The sequence below is a fragment of the Macrotis lagotis genome, chromosome 1, assembly GCF_037893015.1.
Source record: "Macrotis lagotis isolate mMagLag1 chromosome 1, bilby.v1.9.chrom.fasta, whole genome shotgun sequence".
Classification (NCBI taxonomy): domain Eukaryota; kingdom Metazoa; phylum Chordata; class Mammalia; order Peramelemorphia; family Peramelidae; genus Macrotis; species Macrotis lagotis.
The window spans coordinates 238,866,180-238,885,866 of NC_133658.1; the positions used below are offsets into that span (position 1 = coordinate 238,866,180).

Below are 19,687 nucleotides of genomic sequence, written 5' to 3' on the forward strand. Positions count from 1 at the left end.
AGCAGTCCTTAAATGCCCAGCCATATCTTCATTAAAAATTATATTATAGGGGGTAGCTAGATGTTATAGAGCACCAGTCCTGGAGACAGGAGTACCTGAGTTTAAATCCGGATTCAGACACTTTATAATTAGAAAGCTGTGTGACCTTAGGCAAGTCACTTAAACCCATTTCCGTGTCAAGAAAAATTATAAAGTCATACAGTGACATTAAAATTGAAAAGTAGATTAATAAATTTAATGTGCATTTTAAAATATGAGAAAATAAATAAACCTAAAGTAATAATAAGAGGAAATGTTAAAAATTAAAGGAGAAAAAGATAAGTTGGAATAAAAAATAGGAATTATCAAAAAAATTAAAACCTAATTTTTTGAAAAGACAAATAAAATCGAAAAATGCTTACATAAAATAGAAACAGAAAAATTAAATAAAAATAGTAGATAATCAAGGTGAAATCATAGCAAAACCAGATTAAAAAGAATAACCAAAACATATTATGCACAGTTATGTGTGAACAAAACTGAAAATGCATAAGAAATAGAGGAATTCATACATAAATATATGTGAAATACCCAAACTTTCAGAAGACTAGATAGAGATCTTAGACAATCCAATCTTAGAAGAGGAAATAAATCCAGTTATAAAAACACTAGCAAGGGAAAATTTTTCTGGTCCTGATGGATTCATGGTAGAATTCTGATAAACTTTTTTTTTGAAAAGGCAATGGGATTAAATGATTTGTCCAAGGTCACACAGCTAAGTAATTATTAGTGTTTGAGGCCAGATTTGAATTCAGGTCCTCCTGACTCTAGGGCTGGTGCTCTCTCCACTGCACCACCTAGCTGCCCCCGATAAACTTTTAAAGAAGAATGAGTACCAATACTTTACAAATTATTCTCAAAAACTGAGGAAAAAAAGGACATCACCAGAATTATTTTGAAACTAGAGAGAACTGGACTAATATCATTAATGAGTGGAAAAAATCTCATTCCAAATAATTACAAAATGCACAAAATATCTGGAATTCAACCTCTCAAAGCCCCAAACGACTTGTATAGATCTAATTAGGAAGCATTCCTCAAAGAAATAAAGAACAACCTAAATAGTTGGAGGAAAAACTGGTGTTCATGACTAGGTCATCCTAATATAATAAAAATAACAATGCTAGAAAAATTAATATACACTTTTAATTCTATTCCAATAAAATTAACATGGGAACACTTTATAAGACTTCATGACAAAATTCATTTAGACAAAAACAGAACACCAAGAAAATCAATGGAAAGGATTAAAAGAAATAAAGACAAATTTGTTATAACACTTTCAGGTCTTACACTATATTATAAAGCATTACTCATCAAAATGACCTGTTTTTGATTAAAGAATAGAGCAATAAATCAATTAAACTGATTAGATTAGGGAGATTCAGAAACCATAGAACTCAAAAAGACAATATTTGATCATGGAAAAAACATGAGTTAGTTAAGGCAAAACTCCCTAATGAATAAAAACTGCTGGTGAAATTAGAGAGCAATCTGACAGAAATTAGATTTAGATCAAATTAGTATCAGATCATTTTATACCACACTCCATAATACGTTCTTAGTAGACATATTACCTTAATATTAAAAAGCATTCTTTAAGAAAATTAGAATCATATAGCTCTCAAGGCTATGTAAATGGTCAATGAATATAAACAAACTCCTCAAAAGGAGAATTGCAGAGCATTTATAACCACATGAAAAAAAGTATCTAAACACTAATAAGAGAAATACAAATTGAAACAACCTGGCAGTTTCATCTCACATCCTACAAGTGGGCAATAATTACCACAAAATGGTAATAATCAATATTTTAGAGTTTGTGGAAATATAGCTATACTAAAACAATATTGTTGAAGCTGTGAAATGATCCAAATGTTTTGGAAAGCAATTTTGAAATATGCAAAAAAATAAGTGACTAAACTATTCATAGATTTTGAATTAGAAATTCTACTGTTGGATTTAGTCCAAAGAAGTCATCAATAAAAATTAAGTCCCCATATATTCCAAAATATTATAACAGCACTTTTCTATGATATCTGAGAATTGGAAACAAATTAGCCACTCAAAAACTGGGTTTTGGTTAAACAAACTTGTGATACATGAATGTAATGGAAAAGTACTGTACTGTAAGAAATGATTACGTGTGATGAATAGAGTTGCATGGAAAGATCTAGATGAATTAATGTGGATGATATAAGGAGAGTCAAGAAAATAACTTATACAATGACCATTACAATGTAAGTGCAAAGAACAGTGAGACATACATGCACATAAACATACATAGGAAGACATTATAAAGAAGAAATAGAATTGAATAATAAGAGACAAGAAAATACTCCAAACCTACCCCTTTCTGGAAGTGGGAGGTCCACAAATATTCTACATCGCACATGTATTAATCAATTTTTCTGACAAAACAAATACTATTTGTCACCTAAAAAAATGCTACTTATCATAAGGCATGGTTTCTCCAAGAGGGGAAGTTGGAGGGATATAAGGGATGCTATCATGATATATAAGAAATAGAAAATATCAATAGAAATCTTGTTTAAAAAAAGAATATTTCCAATATAAAGTCCAAAATTGAAATCTCCACTGAGATTGACAAGAAATGCTAAGAATTACAAATAAAAGAATATGAACTAGGAATATGATACAATTAAAAAAAAATACGTTCTAGGGAAGAGAAAAGAATCAGGTAAGGGATGGTACTAGGGTAGATAAGATGACAGAGAGCTAGTAGAACTACGAAACTCTTTTCTATTCTTTTTTTCCTGTCAAGTTGAACAATCTTTAGAAAAGAATCAATCAATGAACTTTTAATAAGGGCTTATTATATAATAGGTACTATAATGAATGAAATAATCCCTACTTGAAAAGTTTACATGAGAAAAATAAGAGAACAAAGTTCCAATTACCAGACCCAGAAGACATGCTCAAGTCAAAAATTACTGTTAATTGGGATTACTGCTGCAATGTAAAAAATCAATGAAGTATTTAGAGAATAGATGAAGAGCCATGGTACTCCAAAATATGTTAATATTGCAATTTTCAAAAGAAGGCATGTTGAACCTTAAGAAAATTGAAAATGGCAAGCAGTGATAACCAAAAGCAACCATAACTTCATCAAAAACAAGCCATGCTAGACAAATCTCATTTTCTTTTTAGAAAAATGAAATAAGGTTGTTCTTGTTTATCTAAATATCAGAAAGCCATTTAATAAAATTTCTCATGTCATTCTTATTAAAATGCTGAGACACAGATAAGGTAGTAGTATTTTAGATATATTTGTAAATTATTGAACCACCAAACCAAAGGGTAACCATTAATGTGTCTAAGTAAAATAAAGGAATGCTTCAAGAATCTGTTCATGATCTTGTACAATAGTACATTTTTATCAATAACCTAAAAACATAGTTATCAAATATGCAGAAGATAAAATAAAGCAAAAAAAAAGACTATGTTGTATGACATAATCAAGGTCCAAAAAGTTCTAGAAAGGCTAGGGCGCTGGGTTGAATCTAAGAAGATGAAATCCAACCAGAATAAATATGAAGACTCACAATTGGCTTCAAAAAGTTTACTCCACACATACAAGCTTCAGGAAGTATTGTGCGATTATATTTTGTCTGAAAAGATCAGGGCATTTTTGTGACTATTACATATGTCAATATGTAAGCAAATATGAAATATGAATATGAAAGCAAAAGCACAATGCAATCTTAAGAGAAGCATTCTATCTAGTCATAGATCCACTGCACATTGCTCTTGAGAACAGAAATGGAGAGAACTGTCAATCAAATCAACTGTGAGGAATCACCTCATACTTATCAGACTGGTTAACATAATAAAAAAGAAAAATGATAAATATTGGGGGGAATGTGGGAAAATGGGACACTAATGCACACTGGGTTTCCTGACTCCAGATTCAGTAATTTTTTCATTGTTCCACCTGGCTTCCCAGCATAATATTAAGATAGTACTGTAATTTCTGTAATTTGAGCCCATCTCAAATTATCCAACTAAAGGAATTATTCCTGGACTCAAATTATCCAATTACAATTTGAATTCTATTTCTCCCATCTTCAAACTCCCAATTCATTTCATTTTCAAGCAAAAAACAATCAATTATAGAGAAAGCATAATTCAAATACTTTATTTAAATCAATACAAGCAGAGTTCAATAATGCTACCTTCAGAATAACAACAAAAAGGAGGCAACAGTCAAATGCACTAATACTTACTGTTCAATGCGTGGTGACAGGTATAGTTTTGGGAACACTTGAGTAGCTTCGGTGTCTTCAAAACTGACTGAAAGAAGAGCCACATCTTCTCCAGGATCTTCATTTGCATCCTTAAATAAAAAAATAGAATAGTCTTTGGTAGTTGCCCCTATTACTCTAAATAAATAGTATAAAAAGACATTATAAAAATAATATCAAATTACTGATAATCTTAAATCATTATAATAAGATAAGACCATGACATGACTTTCTTTCTTTCCATGCAATGGAGACATACATATGAAAAATGCTTGTGTTCAAGAATATTTGGATCTATTAGAGTTAAGCACAATTCCAAGCATTTTCACTAGCTGTTCTTAAAACTGGAATACCCTCAGTACTTACTCTGGTTCAGACTTCCCTTATTTCTTCCTTCAAATACCTGCTAAAATTGTACCATTTATAGAAAGCCTTTCTTGATTCTCTTAATCCAATTATTTTCCCTCTATTCATTAGTTTATCTGGAACCTATCATGATTTTACACAGTTGTTTGCTTGTTAATCTATTAGACAGGGAGCTCCTTAAGGGCAGGGACTATCTCTGGACTTTCTTGGTATTCTCAGAGCTTAGTACAATGCCTAGCACAGAACAGGTGCTGAATAAATGTTTGCAATACAAAGTAGCCTTTTTGCTGGAACATAAAGGATACTGAGAGAATAAGGCAGTTAGAGAAGGTTGTGAAAAGAATCCTGATTATAGAAATCCTCAAGGACCAGGTTAAGGAGTGTGTATTTTATCCTACAAAGCAATATGGTCCCCCTTCCTAAATCTTGGCTTCTTTCCTGTCTCCTTTCCCTCTCTACCTGTTACTTACTTATGTTTCTGCTTTCCAAAACAGGCAAAATAATCAATTTCATTTAACATCTTGCTACTTCTTGTACAAAGTTGAATTTCTCAAATAACTGGTCAATGGTAACCAATTATAATTGTTCATACCAATTTTCCCACAATCTTGTAAACTTAAATTTTTCTCCTCATTCAGTACTCAAAATAATCATTACAAGGTCTCAATAGGTGGTAGTAAAATTCAGTGCTTTTTTTTCAGTCTTTAACTGTGCTGCATTTAATTCTACTGTAGCCTGGTTTGGTAGGGCAGGAGTCAAGAGATTGTGCTCAACTATTAGCTCTGCTACTGGTTTGTTTTCTTTATTTTTTAGGTTTTTGCAAGGCAAATGGGGTTAAGTGGCTTGCCCAAGGCCACACAGCTAGGTAATTATTAAGTGTCTGAGACCGGATTTGAACCCAGGTACTCCTGACTCCAGGGCTGGTGCTTTATCCACTGTGCCATCTAGCCTCCCTACTTGTTTGTTTTCTGATTGGAGAGAAGTCAATTAACTTCTGGAACTTCATTTTCCTCATTTATTAAATTTAGGAGATAGAAGGTTAATTAGATTACCCCTAAAATTTCTTTTAATTCTATGACTGAATGGCTCTCCTTGTCCTTTCCAAAACTCAAATTTACTGAGCTCTTTGACACTTCATTCTCTTTAATTTACCCCATTTTTCCTAATACTTATTTATTCACTGATTTGTAAACAAGCAATTCCTTCCTCTTTGATAATGATTTTCTTTTACAATACTTCTTCCTAGGCTGAGCACTTCCTCTATATCTCCATGGCTAATACAAATGTTCCTTATATTTTATTTTTTAAGCAGAAAACTACATGAAACAAGGTTGTATATAGAGAAGAGTGGCTGTAATCAAATGAAATAGACCTATCACCATGATATTGTTAAAATAAAGGATTGCTTATACAATTCCCTGATTCAAGAACCACTGAAGTTCTTACTGCCTATAGAAGAAAATTATACAAACTCCTTAGTTTGGCATTTTAAGACCTTTTCCCTTTATGACATATACACTTACTAAGGAAGGAAAGGGAAGAGAATAAGCATTTAAATAGGTCCATTATGTGTCAGTCATTGTGTAAAATGTCTTTTTTTAACCAAGCATTGTTTCATTTGATCCTTACATTTTATACTGTTAGACTAATAACTATCCAGAATGAGAGCTTAATAACTAGGAGATGAAGGAAATGGAATAAGCATAATTCACCTATATTTTAGCAAAGCTTTTATTGAAGTACCTCATACTAGCTGTTGGAGAAGATAGAAATATATGGACTACAGAATAGTCCAATTATATGGATTCAGAACTAGTTGAATAGATATACTCAACAACTAGTTATTAATGGTACAATGTAGTCCTGGAAGAAGCTTTTTAGTGGGATGTCACAGAGACCTGCTTTGGTTATCTCCTCTTATACTTAAAAAACCCCCAATGATTTAGATAAAGTTATAGATTGTATGCTCATCAATAAACTGTGAGGGATAGCCAGCATATCAAATGATAGAAACAAAAAAGACCTTGACAGGCTACAGCACTGGACTGGCTCTAATAGGATTAAATTCAAAAGAAATAAGCGTCGAGTCTTTCATTTGGCTACAAAAAGTAAAATTCCCCAGCATAAGATTGGGGAAACAATATAGTAGATGTTCTGAAACACATTTAAGAATTTTAGTGAACTGAAAATTCAATATTGGTCAGCAGTGTGAAGTGACAGTCAAAAAATATCATATGCAATTTTGGGTTGCATTAAGAGAGGCATAGTTTCCAGGAATAGGGACATGTTATATTTCACTGTATTCTTCCTTGGTCAGATTTAATCTGGAGGACTGGGTTTAGTTCTTGGCATCAGTTTAAAAGGGACACCCAATAAGGATTGAAGAGTATGCATGGGAGGGCAATCTGGATGAAGGATCTAGAATCTTTATCATTTGAGGATCAGTTGATAAAATTGGAAATTTTTAGTCTGAAGAAAAAAATACCCAAATAACTGTGCTTAAGTACTTAAAGAGAGGTTAAACTTGTTTTATTTGCCTCTAGGGGATAGAACTAGGAGCACTGGTAAAAACCAAAAGAGGTAAATTTAAACCAGCTACCAGGAAAAACTTCCTAATGCTAAATGCTATTCAAAAGTGGAATGGGCTATCTTTTTTTTTTTAGATTTTTTTAAAATTTTTTTATTCTCATTTTGTACAAATGTTTTTTTATATTAATAAAATATTCTTGTTTACAAGTAAACAAAATACCCCTCCTCCCCCATGAATATAGATAGATTTGCTTGGGCGAAAAAAAGTAAAGGGGAGAGAAAAAAATTAAAATAAAAAAATAATAGTAATAAATGTAGGTATGGCCAGGTGGCACAATGGATGAAGCACCAGCCCTGGAGCTACGAGCACCCAAGTCCATATCCAGCCTTGTAAACCCAATAATCACCCAGCCATGTGACATGCAATCCCCACTGCCCTGCAAAAACCAAAAAAAAGAAAAAAGAAAAAAGGACCCAAAATAAAATAAAATAGTAATAATAGTAGGGGTGGCTGGGTGGCAGACAGAGCATTGGTCCTTGAGCCAGGAGCACCTGGGTCCAAATCCGGCCCCAGACACCCAAAGACCACCCTGCTATGTGGCCTCAGGCAGGCCACCCAGCCCCACTTGCCCTGCACCCTCCCCCAAATAATAATAAGAAAAAATGTGCTTGAGTCTTTGTTCCAACACCAACAACTCTGTCATGGGTGGATCTCATTCTTTATGATACGTCCATCACAAAAGTTACTTCCATATTTTTCCACTATTGCCATTGCTGATCGCAACTCCCTCCTTTCTTATTTCTCCACTACCATGTACTCTATTTTCTCTCTCCTTTCACTCTGACTCTGCTGTAGGGTCGTTGACTGGCTCAGCATACAGATCCCTGGTCCTGGGGCCAAGAAGCCCTGAGCCCCCATACCACCCCTTAGGCCCAGAATCCACCTGGCCCCATGGTCCTGGGCAGGCCATCCAATCGCAGCCCCTTGCAAGAAGTAAAAAGAAAATGTGTTATATCTGACCAGTCTCCCCCCATGGTCCATCCTCTCCTCCTTTATTCACATCCCCACCCCTTCCCCCTGCTCCCCCCTCCTTCTTACTCCAGATGCATATACCCCATTGAGTATATTTGCTGTTTCCTCTCCTAGCCATCTCTGATGAGAGCAAAGGTTCCCTCATTCCCCCTTGCCTCCCCCCTTCCATATCATTGCAATAGCTCATTGTAATAAAAAAAATCTTATGTGAAATATCTTGGACTATTCCCCCTCTCCTTTTTCTTTCTCCCCTTCCATTTCCCTTTTTTTCTATTGACTCCATTTTTACACCATATTTTATCTTCGAATTCAGCTTTCTACTGTGCTTCAACTATAAAAGCTCTCTCTACCTGCTCTATTAACTGAGAAGGTTCATATGAGTATTATTAATGTCATTTTTCTGTGCAGGAATACATGCAGTTCATCCTCCTTAAGTCCCTCATATTTCCCCCTTGTCCTCCAATCTCCATGCTTCACCTGAGTCCTGTATCTGAAGATCAAACCTTCTGTTCAGCTCTGGCCATTCCAAAAGGAACCTTTGAAATTCCCCTGGTTCACTGAAAGTCCATCTTTTTCCCTGGAAGAGGACATTCAGCCTTGCTGGGTAGTTCATTCTTGGCTGCATTCTAAGCTCTTTTGCCTTCCGGTAAGTCCTGTGTGATCCTGACTGCAGCTCCACGATATTTGAACTGTGTCCTTCTGGCTGCTTGTAATATTTTCTCTTTGACTTGGGAGTTCTGGAACTTGGCTATAATATTCCTAGGGGTTGGTTTTTTTGGGATCTCTTTCTCTGGGGGATCGGTGGATTCTCTCCATTTCTATTTTGCCCTCTGCTTCTAGAATATCAGGGCAATTTTCCTGTAGTAATTCTTTGAAAATGATGTCAAGGCTCTTTTCCTGATCATGACTTTCAGGTATTCCAATAATTTTTAAATTATCTTTACTAAGTCTGTTTTCCATATCAGTTGTTTTTTTCAATGAGATGTTTCACATTTTCTTGTAATTTTTCATTTTTTTTGTTTTGAAGTACTGATTCCTGATTTCTGGTAAATTCATCAATCTCCCTGAATTCTATTCTTTGTCTGAAGGATTTGTTCTCCTCAAGAGTTTTCTTATCTCTTTTTCCATCTGGACAATTTTGCTTTTTAAAGCATTCTTCTCCTCAATAACTTTTTGAACTGTTTTGTCCATTTGACCTAAGCTGGTTTTTAGCATGCTATTTTCTTCAGCATTTTTTTGGATTTCCTTGACTAAGATGCTGACTTCATTTTCATGTTTTTCCTGCATCTCTCTCCTTTCTTTTCCCAGTTTTTCTCCAACTCCCTCATTTGATTTTCAAAGTCTTTTTTGAGCTCTGTCATAGCCTGAGCCCAATTTCTGTTTTTCTTGGAGTCTTTAGATGCAGGAGCTTGTGCTTCCTCATCTTCAGACTGAGTATTTTGATCCTTCTTGGGCTCATTTGCAAAATATTTCTCAATAGTCTTCCTTTTGTTTCTCTGCTTGCTCATTTTCCCAGTCTGGGACTGTTTTTGGGGCACTTCCTGAGCTTCTGGGGGGCTGAGGCTCTGTCCTCCCTCCTGGTCTGTGAATGACCATAAGCACCTCTCTCTGCCACGGGGCTGAAGTGGGGGGGGGGGGCTGCTGTTCTATGGGGGGGGGGGGCTAGACTGGGATCAGGATCTGAATGTGGTCAGAGTCCTGTTCCAGGGGCAGAGGACCCAGCTTGCAGTTTCTCTTCACTCCCCTCCCTCAGTTCAATGGGCTCATGCCCTGGGGGCTCCTGCTTACTGGCTCTGCCTGCTTCTGTTTCTGGGTCTAGGCTGCCTAAAGACCAAGCTGCTCCCTGTGTGCCCAGAGGGCTGGGCTCCACATGCTCGCCCTGGCAGAGGTCCCTCACTGTTCCCCCACTTTGTGCCCGGTGCTCCCCGGGGTGTAGCGCAGGACACTCCCCCGCTGCTGTGAGCCTCTGCTCCCAGCGCCCTGGGGCTGCCTCCGGGAGGCTGAAGTTCTTCCCCTCCAGCTGGCCGCCCCTAGGACCCCGGGGAACAGAGCCTTTCTGCTCTTTTCCAGGTTACCTTGAGTAGGAGAACTGCCTCACTGGGTCCCTCTGTGGGTTCTGTCTCTCAAAAGTTTAGTTAGAGTCCTTAGCTGATGAGTTTTATCAGAGAGCTCCTAAGAATGGATCCCTTCAAATTGGAGTACTTGCTGTTCCTTTTTCAGGACATTCAGTCACCTGACTTGTGCCCTTGCATAGACTTGTCTTCTATACCTGGAATGTTTTCCCCCACCTTTACTCACAGAATCCTTAAGATAGAGTCTATGGATCTCCAATAGGTCCATAGTTAGACTGAGATGGGGGGGAAGGGGAGGAAAGGTTTTAAATTTGGATGGGGAAGAAAACGGTTATTTTCACTTACAGTTCAGATGAAATTTGGCATTTTCTTCCATTATTTAAAAGCATTATTATGAGATGGAGTTCATAGCCTTCACTAAACTGCCAAAGGGGTCAATGATTCAGAAAAGGTCATCTTTTAGTTTAATACTTTCATAGGTCATGTCCATATGCCACAATATATTACATTAAGCTTTCCTAGTCCTAGCATTGCTCTTTCCTAATGCCAAAAATACTCTGCATATATCTTATATTTACTTATTTTGTATATATTTAAGTTTTAAATGTTGTTACCCCACTCCTCAATTTTCTCAATGTTAGCTTCCTGAGGGTAAAGATTATTTTGGGTTGCTTTTGTATTTCCAGCATTTAGCATGATGCCTGGCCTAAAAGAGGCATTTAATAATTAGATTTTGTTGAATATATCATACAGTCTTTTTATACATAGTAATTAGTTCAAAATAGAAAGCCATTCATATAAATGACTGCAATGTGTTACTTTTCCATGGCTTTTTCCATGGCTAAACCAAGTTTTCTCTCTTTTCTGTATCTAAAACAACAGAAGTGAGTTTTCTCTGAAATCTTTGCAAAGTTTAATCTGTCCATATCCCAACCTCACTTTCTCTCACAGCAAAAGAGGAAAAAAAATGGATTTGACATTCTGACTAAGTGCACTTCTTGTGCATCTGCAAGATTGAGATATTCTATGTTCTTTGTTTTTCATGGTCCATTCTAACTTGAAGTTTTGCTAAGCACCACCATTTAGCTGATCACTGGATACCCAAACCTGGAAGAGTAAAGGATTTTTTTTTAGAATATTAAAAGCGACTAGGCAATAAAAGGGATGGGTATGAAGCTGTTGATATTTAAATAAGTCAGTAAAAACATTAAAAAAAAGATATAGTGTCTTCTGACAGAAAAAGCACTGGGTTTGGTGTCAAGATAGCTAGATTTAAATTCTGTTTCTGACACTGGAATACATGTCTGTGGATTAAAGAGTAAGTTGGGGAGGTGACAGGTATAAGGAAAATGGAGAGGAGAAAGAATAAGAATTCAGAAGAGGAAGGAAGAATTCAAATTATAGAGGGATTTAAAAGTCAAACTGAGAATTTTATATTTGATCCTGGAGGTGACAGAGTCACTGGAATTTACTGAGTGGGACAGAAGGAAGAACAACAAGATCAAACTTGTAATTTAGGAAGATCACTTCACTTCAAAAGCAAAGTGGAAGATGGACTGAGGGAGGGACTTGGGGTAGGGAAACTAACTAGAAGATTTTTGTAGAGGAGCAAGCCTGAGACAATGAGGGGTCTACACTAGATTGTTAAGTGTCAGAGGTAGAAGAGGAAGCATGGGAGAAATATTAGAATCAAGATAATTTAACAACTGATCAGATATGGGCATGAAAGAAAGGTCAAGGATAACACCTATAAAGTTGGTAACTAGTATGATGATAGTATCCTCAACAGTATTAAGGATGTTAGAAAGACATCAGGGTTTGGGAAGAAAGATAAGAAATTCAGCTTTGAACATTATGAGTTTAAGATGTCTTTGAAACATCTAGTTTGAAATATCCAATAGGAAGTTATAGATGGCAGACTTAAGGTGAGGATGGATAAGTAGATTTGAGAATCATTTGAGAGCTGGATGATAGCTGAATTGATGAGACCCAATGAGATCATCAAGGGAAACAAAATGAAGGGAAAAGAAAAGAGGGACCAAGAGAAAACATTGGAGAATACCCATGGTTGGCAGATGTGACTTAAATGAAAATTCAGAAAAGGAGACTGAAAAGGTAGTCAGATAGGTAGGAACAGAGCCAGGAGAGAGTAATGTTATGAAAATCTAGAGAGAAGAGTAGTAAGGAAAAGAGGGTGATCAACTATGTCAAACACTAAAGAGAAGTTGAAATGGAAGAGGATTGAGAAAAGTTCACTAGATTTGGTGATTGAAAGATCATCGGTAAAGTTAGAGAAAGGAGTTATTCAAAAGAATTATTTCTGACTTATAAAGTAATTTGAAACTAAAGTACAAATTTAACACTTAAATTTATAAATGACGGGAACTTGAGTGTCAAAATGAAGTTTTGAAAAAAATTTTCAAGACAAGGCAAAAATGACCTTATTTGCATCTGGGATGGACACTTGTCCACATTGTCATTCACCCACTTCAAAGAGCAGAGAGTTATTAATTACAATTCTTGTGGTAAAATGGAGAAACACTGGGCCCTCCAGACTCGTAGCCATTGCTTTAGACCTGTCAAGGCACTCTGAAGAATATCTAATGAAATGGTATGCATATCTCACACAATTATAAAACATGCTACTTTAGAGAAACTCTACTGATTTCTATTTGTATTTCCAGCATAAAAAACAGAATAGAAAGTACTCAATAATTTATCATTTATTCATTCATAATTGGCTGATGGTGATTTTCATGTATTTTCTCATGAAGATTAGATTATTTGCTAACAGCGAAGGCTATAGGTCATGAAAATAATTCACAAAACTTGCAAAAGTTCATTATAGTTTTATAGACTATGAAAAATGTATTTGTTTAAAAATGCACCAAGAGGGAGCAGCTAGGTGGTGCAGTGGATAAAGCACTGCCTCTGGAGTCAGAAGGACCTGAGTTCAAATGGTCTCAGACATGTAATAATTATTTACCAAGCTGTGTGACCTTAGGCAAGTCACTTAACTCACTACCTTGCCAAAAAAACCCACTGCAACAAAATCTTAAGACAGTCTATATTTTCTATACTATTACCAAAATATACTTTTACCATATTTACTTATTTTTCCTTTTCTAACAAATTTTCTCTTCTCAAGGTAAAGGATAGAAAATGCATTACACAGAATTCTTAAGCAACTGAAATGATCCTAGTTTCCATATTAAATATTCTTCATCTTTCATAATGAAAAGAGTAAACCTTATTATCATATGTAAAAATAAAGTAATTTCTAGGATTTTGTAATGTATTTTTTCAATTTTTTTTTAGGTTTTTGCAAGGCAATGGGGTTGCCCAAGGTCACACAGCTAGGTAATAATTAAGTATCTGAGGCCAGATTTGAACTCAGGTACTCCTAATTCCAGGGCCAGTGCTCTTGCCCCTGATTTCGTAATGTTTTTAAAGTAGTTCTTATTAAGTTGGTATTGATTCTCAGTGGTTACATAAGTTTAACTGTTACTTTTAAATAAGTTAAGAGAGCTACAAAAAGATAAATCTATAAAATATTGTTTTCTACTTTCTGGGATTCTAACTGTATTACACATGTTCTTCCCAAGAGGAAAATGATAAGAACTCTTGCACCATGATTCTTAGAAGCTAACATTACATATGATTATTGTTACCACTAATGGAAGAATTTGGGAAGGAAATGAGCACTTTTAAAATGTATAAGTCTGGATTTTCAGAGCTATACAAACTAAACCATTTGAAACTGCAACACATAAAATTAGGGCAAAGAGAAGAAAACTATGGAGCTGGATTTTAAAGGATTTTTTCTTTTTCCAAATGGTGCTAAATATTTACAATGGTATTTATGATGAACCCAGGATTAATCATCCTTACTCTGACTCCAGAAAAGAGGTGTGTACATAGAATTGTGAACTTTTGCTATATACAATATTTAAATGCACATAAATTTAACAATAATAACAAAACTGCCTTTCTGTGCCTATAAACTTCTTTCCTTTTCTTTTATATATTTTTAAATGTTTTCTTCATGTTTTTTCCTTTTTGTACCTCACTATGATGTGACTTTCTGTGACTCCCGCATAGAAGCCTTCCCTTGAAAGTCTATTTAAGCAAAATAAATCAACATTCTGGCTATGTCTGTAACTTTTAAGTTTCACTGTGCATTTATATTCAGTCACATTTCTGGCAAGAGGGTGAACCATACTTTATCATCAGTCTTCAGAAGTAATTCTTTAGATCAGAGATATGAAGTGTTTTGGAATTGTTTTCCTTTGTATTATTGTCATCATCTTAAATTCAACTGATAACTTTAGCTTGACTGGTCCTCAATAGACCTCAGAAAGGCAAATTTTCAACAGGTTCAAAACCCAGTAATTGAAACTTGATAGTACCTACCTGACTTTTTGTTCACTGTTAAAGCTTTCAAAAACCCAGGTTCAGGCACCACAGTAGTAAACTGACTGGAGATTCTGATCTAATGTTTTCTTTATCCAACTAGATAAAGTTTTTAGAACTTGAAATCAGGAGATGAAACACTAACCTTTAATCTTACAGACCAGGTGATGAACAAAATTATAATTTATTACTATTCCTTTAGTCAGAAAAAATCTAAGTGACATATTAATTACTGAGGAAGATAACAGATATTAGCAAAATAGATCATTAGACTAAGAAAAGAAGTGAAAATCTAGGGATAATAGTTATCAAAAAGGTAAAAATACTAGATTTGTAAGGAACCTAGTTATCAGAAAGGTAAGAATACTAGATTTATAAGGGGCCTAGGTTCAAATCCTAGTTCTTTTACTTGCTACATTAAGTCAAATGAACTTCAATTTTGTCATTGTGATTTATATCCTTTGATTTCCTTAGTTTCCCTACTGAGAAAAATATGCCCCATCAGCTAACATAAGTATTCCAGGTCTCTAGGGAGATTATGTTTCTCAGTGTAAACTAACACATCATTTAGAATTTTGGTTTATTAATCAATATCATCAGTTTGTGTAACATTAGGGAAATATATTGAGGAACCTGATGACCTCTGAGTCCAATTGTTCCTGATAAACTTATTAAAGACTTTCTAATTTGACCAACTGAAACTACAAAGTAAAAAAAAAAACTTGGTTATTGGCAGCTAGAGGACATAATGGATATGGGTTTGGAATTAGGAAAATTCATCTTTATAAGTTCCAATCTGGCCTCAGATATTTATTAGCTTTGTGACTCTGGGAAAGTCACTTAATGCTGTTTGCCTCAATTCCTCAACTGTAAAATGAGTTGGAGAAGGAAATTTCCTTTGCCAAGAAAATCCCAAATGGGGTTATGAATAGGATACAACCAAAATGACTGAACAACTTACTAGAGTTCTCATAGGTCATACTGAAACAATAATATGTCCCAAGGGGAATGTAGACACCTAACAATGTTGGAAACATGGGAAATTCAAATTGGTGGGAAGATTTTTCTAAGGAATAATTTCTTCCTTGGAAATGACTAACCATCATGTAAAGTTCTCAGATGAATATCTAAGAATAGAAAGTCCTGGAGATCAAATAAATTTTTTTACAGCAATTTTGGAAAGTTATTAGAAAATATGTAAATATGCCGCCCTGAACCAGAGTCTCCATTACTGGGATTATACCCCAAGGAAGTCATTGATACAGAGAAAACCTCTATGTACATCAAAATGTTTCTCGCAGAACTTTCTGTGATAGCTAAGAATTGGAAACAAATTTGATGATCACTAATTGAGTAGGGCTAATTGTGGTGTGTGAATATACTTTGTTAAATATACTGTGTTTTAATGAGTTACAACAATGTAAATGGAAAGAATAATATATTAAAAAAAGAATGTTGGAAAATTATTAAGATCAAACATGATTCTTTTTTAAAATTTTATTTAGTTTTTCAATTATATGTAAAGAGAAATTTAAACATTCATTTTTATAAAGTTTTCTCCCTCCCAATCTTCCCTTTCCCTACTTTAAAATAACAGGTAATCTGAAATAGATTAACCATGTACAATCATGTATACATATTTTCATTTTAGTCACACTGTGAAGAAGAATCAGAAGAAAAGGGGAAAAACCACCAGAAGGAAAAAACAAAAAATAAATTTTAAAAAGTGAAAATAGTATGCTTTGATCTGTATTCAGATTTTATTGTTCTTTTTCTGGCATTTTCTATTGAAGGTCTTTTAGAACTGTCTTTGATCACTGAATTGTTGAGAATTGATCATCAGATCATAGTTGATTAAAGCTTACAGTGTTCTGGTTCTGTTTACTTCACTCAGTATCAGTTCATGTAGTTCTTCCAAGGGTATTCTGAAATCTGGCTGCTCACCATTTCTTTCTTTTTTAAAAAAATAAATATTTAATTTATTTATTTTTCAAACTCAATGCAATAGTAGTTTTCAACAATATTTTTTTTGCAAGATTTTGAGTTTTACATGTTTTCCCTCCCTCCCTTCCATTCCCTTCCCTCACCCTCCCCCTACAGGAAAGCAGTATCATACAGGCTCTTCTTTTATAACCAGGTTAAACATAAATCCATATTGATCATGTTATGAAAGAAGAACCAAAGCCAAATTGAAGGAAAAAAATATTAGAGTGAATAAAACGACAATATATGACAACTTTTAAAATCTGAAGATAGTAGGCTTTAGTCTCCGTTTAAACTCCACGGTTCCTTCCTTTTCCATCACAACTCTTTTAGAATTGTCTTTGATTATTATACTCCTGAAATGAACAAATCCATTGTGGTTGATCATCATCCCATGTTGTCAGTATGTATAATGTTCTTCTGGTCATCCTCATTTCACTCAGCAGCAACTCATGCTTTCCAGGCTTTTCTGAATTTCCATCCCTCATGATTTCTTATACTACAATAGTATCCCATCACATTCATATACCACAATTTGTTCAGAAATTCCACGAGAGGCTTCTCCTCAATTTCCAATTCTTTGCCACTACAAAAAGCTGTTTAGCATTTCTTATAGAAAAATAGTATTCTATTACCTTCATATAACACAACTTATTCAGTCACTCTCCAATTGATGGGTATTCCCTCAATTTCCAATTCTTTACCATAACGAAAAGACAAGCATGATTCTAAAGAAGAAATGTGATAGGACTCTCCCAAATGTGTTGTGATGCTCCCAACTATTTGTGGAGATGGGAGGTACACAGGTCTTGCATATTGCAAATGTTTTCAGATTTTTTTCAATACATCGATCAGTTGTGCTGACTTTTTTCTCTTCATTTTTTCTTTTTCTTTAAAAAAATAATTTGTTAAATATGATAGCTCTCTGGAAGGATGTTGGGGAAAATAATGATAGAGTATGGGCAATAACAAGGTCAGATCTGTACTTTAGGAACATCATTTGGACAGCCTAGTGGAAGTAGTCATGAGGCCAAGAGACAAATCAGGAAGACCACTGCAATAGTCTAGTTGTGAGATCATGAGTGTCTGGTTCAAAGTGGTAGATATGAGTAGAAAATAGGGGATCAATACAAGGGACAATTTGATCTAGAAAGAAACTTGATATACAAGATGAGTGTGAATGAAAATGATACTGGTATTCACCATAGTTAGGAGCTTGGACAACTAGAGAAATAGAGAAACAGAAAAAAATTAAGGTTGAGAGGAATGAAAATAAATTCAGTTTTGGACATGCTGAGTTTGAAATATCTGTATTTAATTTAATTTAATTTATCTAATAAGTAACTGAGGATGTGAAACCAGAGGTCAGGAAGAACAGATCCTTCAAAAGGTGTCCAGATTGATCTGTAATATATTCTCAAAAATATTTTCCTAAAATTTGCAGATTCCAATTCTTCATGTATACTTTCTCCTGCTTAGAACCTTAATTATTCCTATCATAATCCTCATAAATCATAGAACCTCTATAGTCTGTTTCTTCTCTCCTTGATGATGTCATCTTACCTGTCTCTTGACATAGATAATGGACACAAGATGCAGAAAAAGACCTACATTTTCAGATTTGACCAATGTGGGAATTTTTTTTTGTTTAGGAATGCATATTTGTTCCAAAATTTTTTATATTTATATTTTATATTTTTTCCCTTTCCCCTTCTTTAGAAGGAATATGAAAAGGAAAGAAAAAAAAGGAAGAGAAGGGGAAAATTTCAAACTTAAAAAAAAAGTTTTGTGTTTTCACAAAAAATAATCATCTGACAGAGCTAACAATATCTATTGATGAATGATTTATGTATCATTTTTTGTGTTAAAATTCCTACAATGTATTTCATTCTTCACATTTAATAAAGTTCTTCAAAAGACCTGCAAAATATAACTTTTTAGGTATAATCTGCAAAGATATACTATTGTTAAAATTAAAAATTCAAACTCAAATGACTCTCAGAAGATGTAAAAAGTATATATTCTTGGGCCTTTGAATAAGCTGTTTCCATGGTTGGAACATTCCCTTTTCTTTATCTCTTAGAATATTAAACTTCCTTCAGAACTTTATGCAAGGAACATCCTTACTTCCAATCACTGTACTGTCTTTGTATGTATTATGCATATAATTTATGCAAACTCCCTGAAGACAAGAACTGTTCCTTTTTCTGTCATTTCATTTCCAGCTTGATGACAGAAGAAGGCACAACAAAAGACCTTAGGAAGCCACTCCACCAAGAATTAGCCATTACTTAAAAATATATATATAATAAGGTTTAAAACAGCCTGGGAACTCCACCTAATATATTATCACAATAGACTAAGTCGTTTTTTTAGATATGAAAAAGTGTATTAAACCAATCTGGATCAGAGGATTATAAAATCAAACACCTAGAGTTAGTTGAAAGAAATCTAAGAAATCACTTAGTTCAAACCCCAGCAGTACAGGTAAAGGAAAAGAAGACTGGAGATGCTAAAAAGACTTGCTCAAAATCATGGCAAGATAACCTGGCATGGCTAATAGAGAAGGCAGACACCAAGTAAATCACAGTTAACTACAAATTACATTCATGTGCTTACATCTAGAAATAGATTAAAAGATAATCTTAAGAAAGAAGATCCAAGGAGGGAATCTATAAGATGATATTTCAGATAATATAGTATTACAGTCACAGATAGATATTGGGAGATATGACATTTATTGTTGTCTAATAACTATCTACTCTATTTACTCTTAAGATCAGGTTAGTTACCAAAAATAGCCTCTTTACGTGCTTTCTTCCTAAGATAATCATTTGTAGCTAACATTAAGGAGAAAGTCAACTATAGGAGCTAATAGATGAACAAATTTTGATTTCACAAGTTGTATTAAAAATCATATATATATATATATATATGTATGTATGTATGTATGTATGTATGTATGTATGTATGTATGTATATATGGT

At 34.4% G+C, this 19,687-nt stretch overlaps 1 protein-coding gene across 4 annotated transcripts in view; it reads right to left on the reverse strand.

The window, feature by feature from the left end:
- Positions 1–19,687, reverse strand: part of BABAM2 (BRISC and BRCA1 A complex member 2) — a 546,733-nt gene that overhangs the window by 271,520 nt on the left and 255,526 nt on the right. For all 4 annotated transcript variants that reach the window (XM_074209807.1, XM_074209805.1, XM_074209806.1 and 1 more), the window contains one exon: positions 4,287–4,396. In XM_074209807.1, coding sequence (XP_074065908.1) covers positions 4,287–4,396 — 110 coding nt within the window. The remainder of the gene's footprint in view (positions 1–4,286; positions 4,397–19,687) is intronic.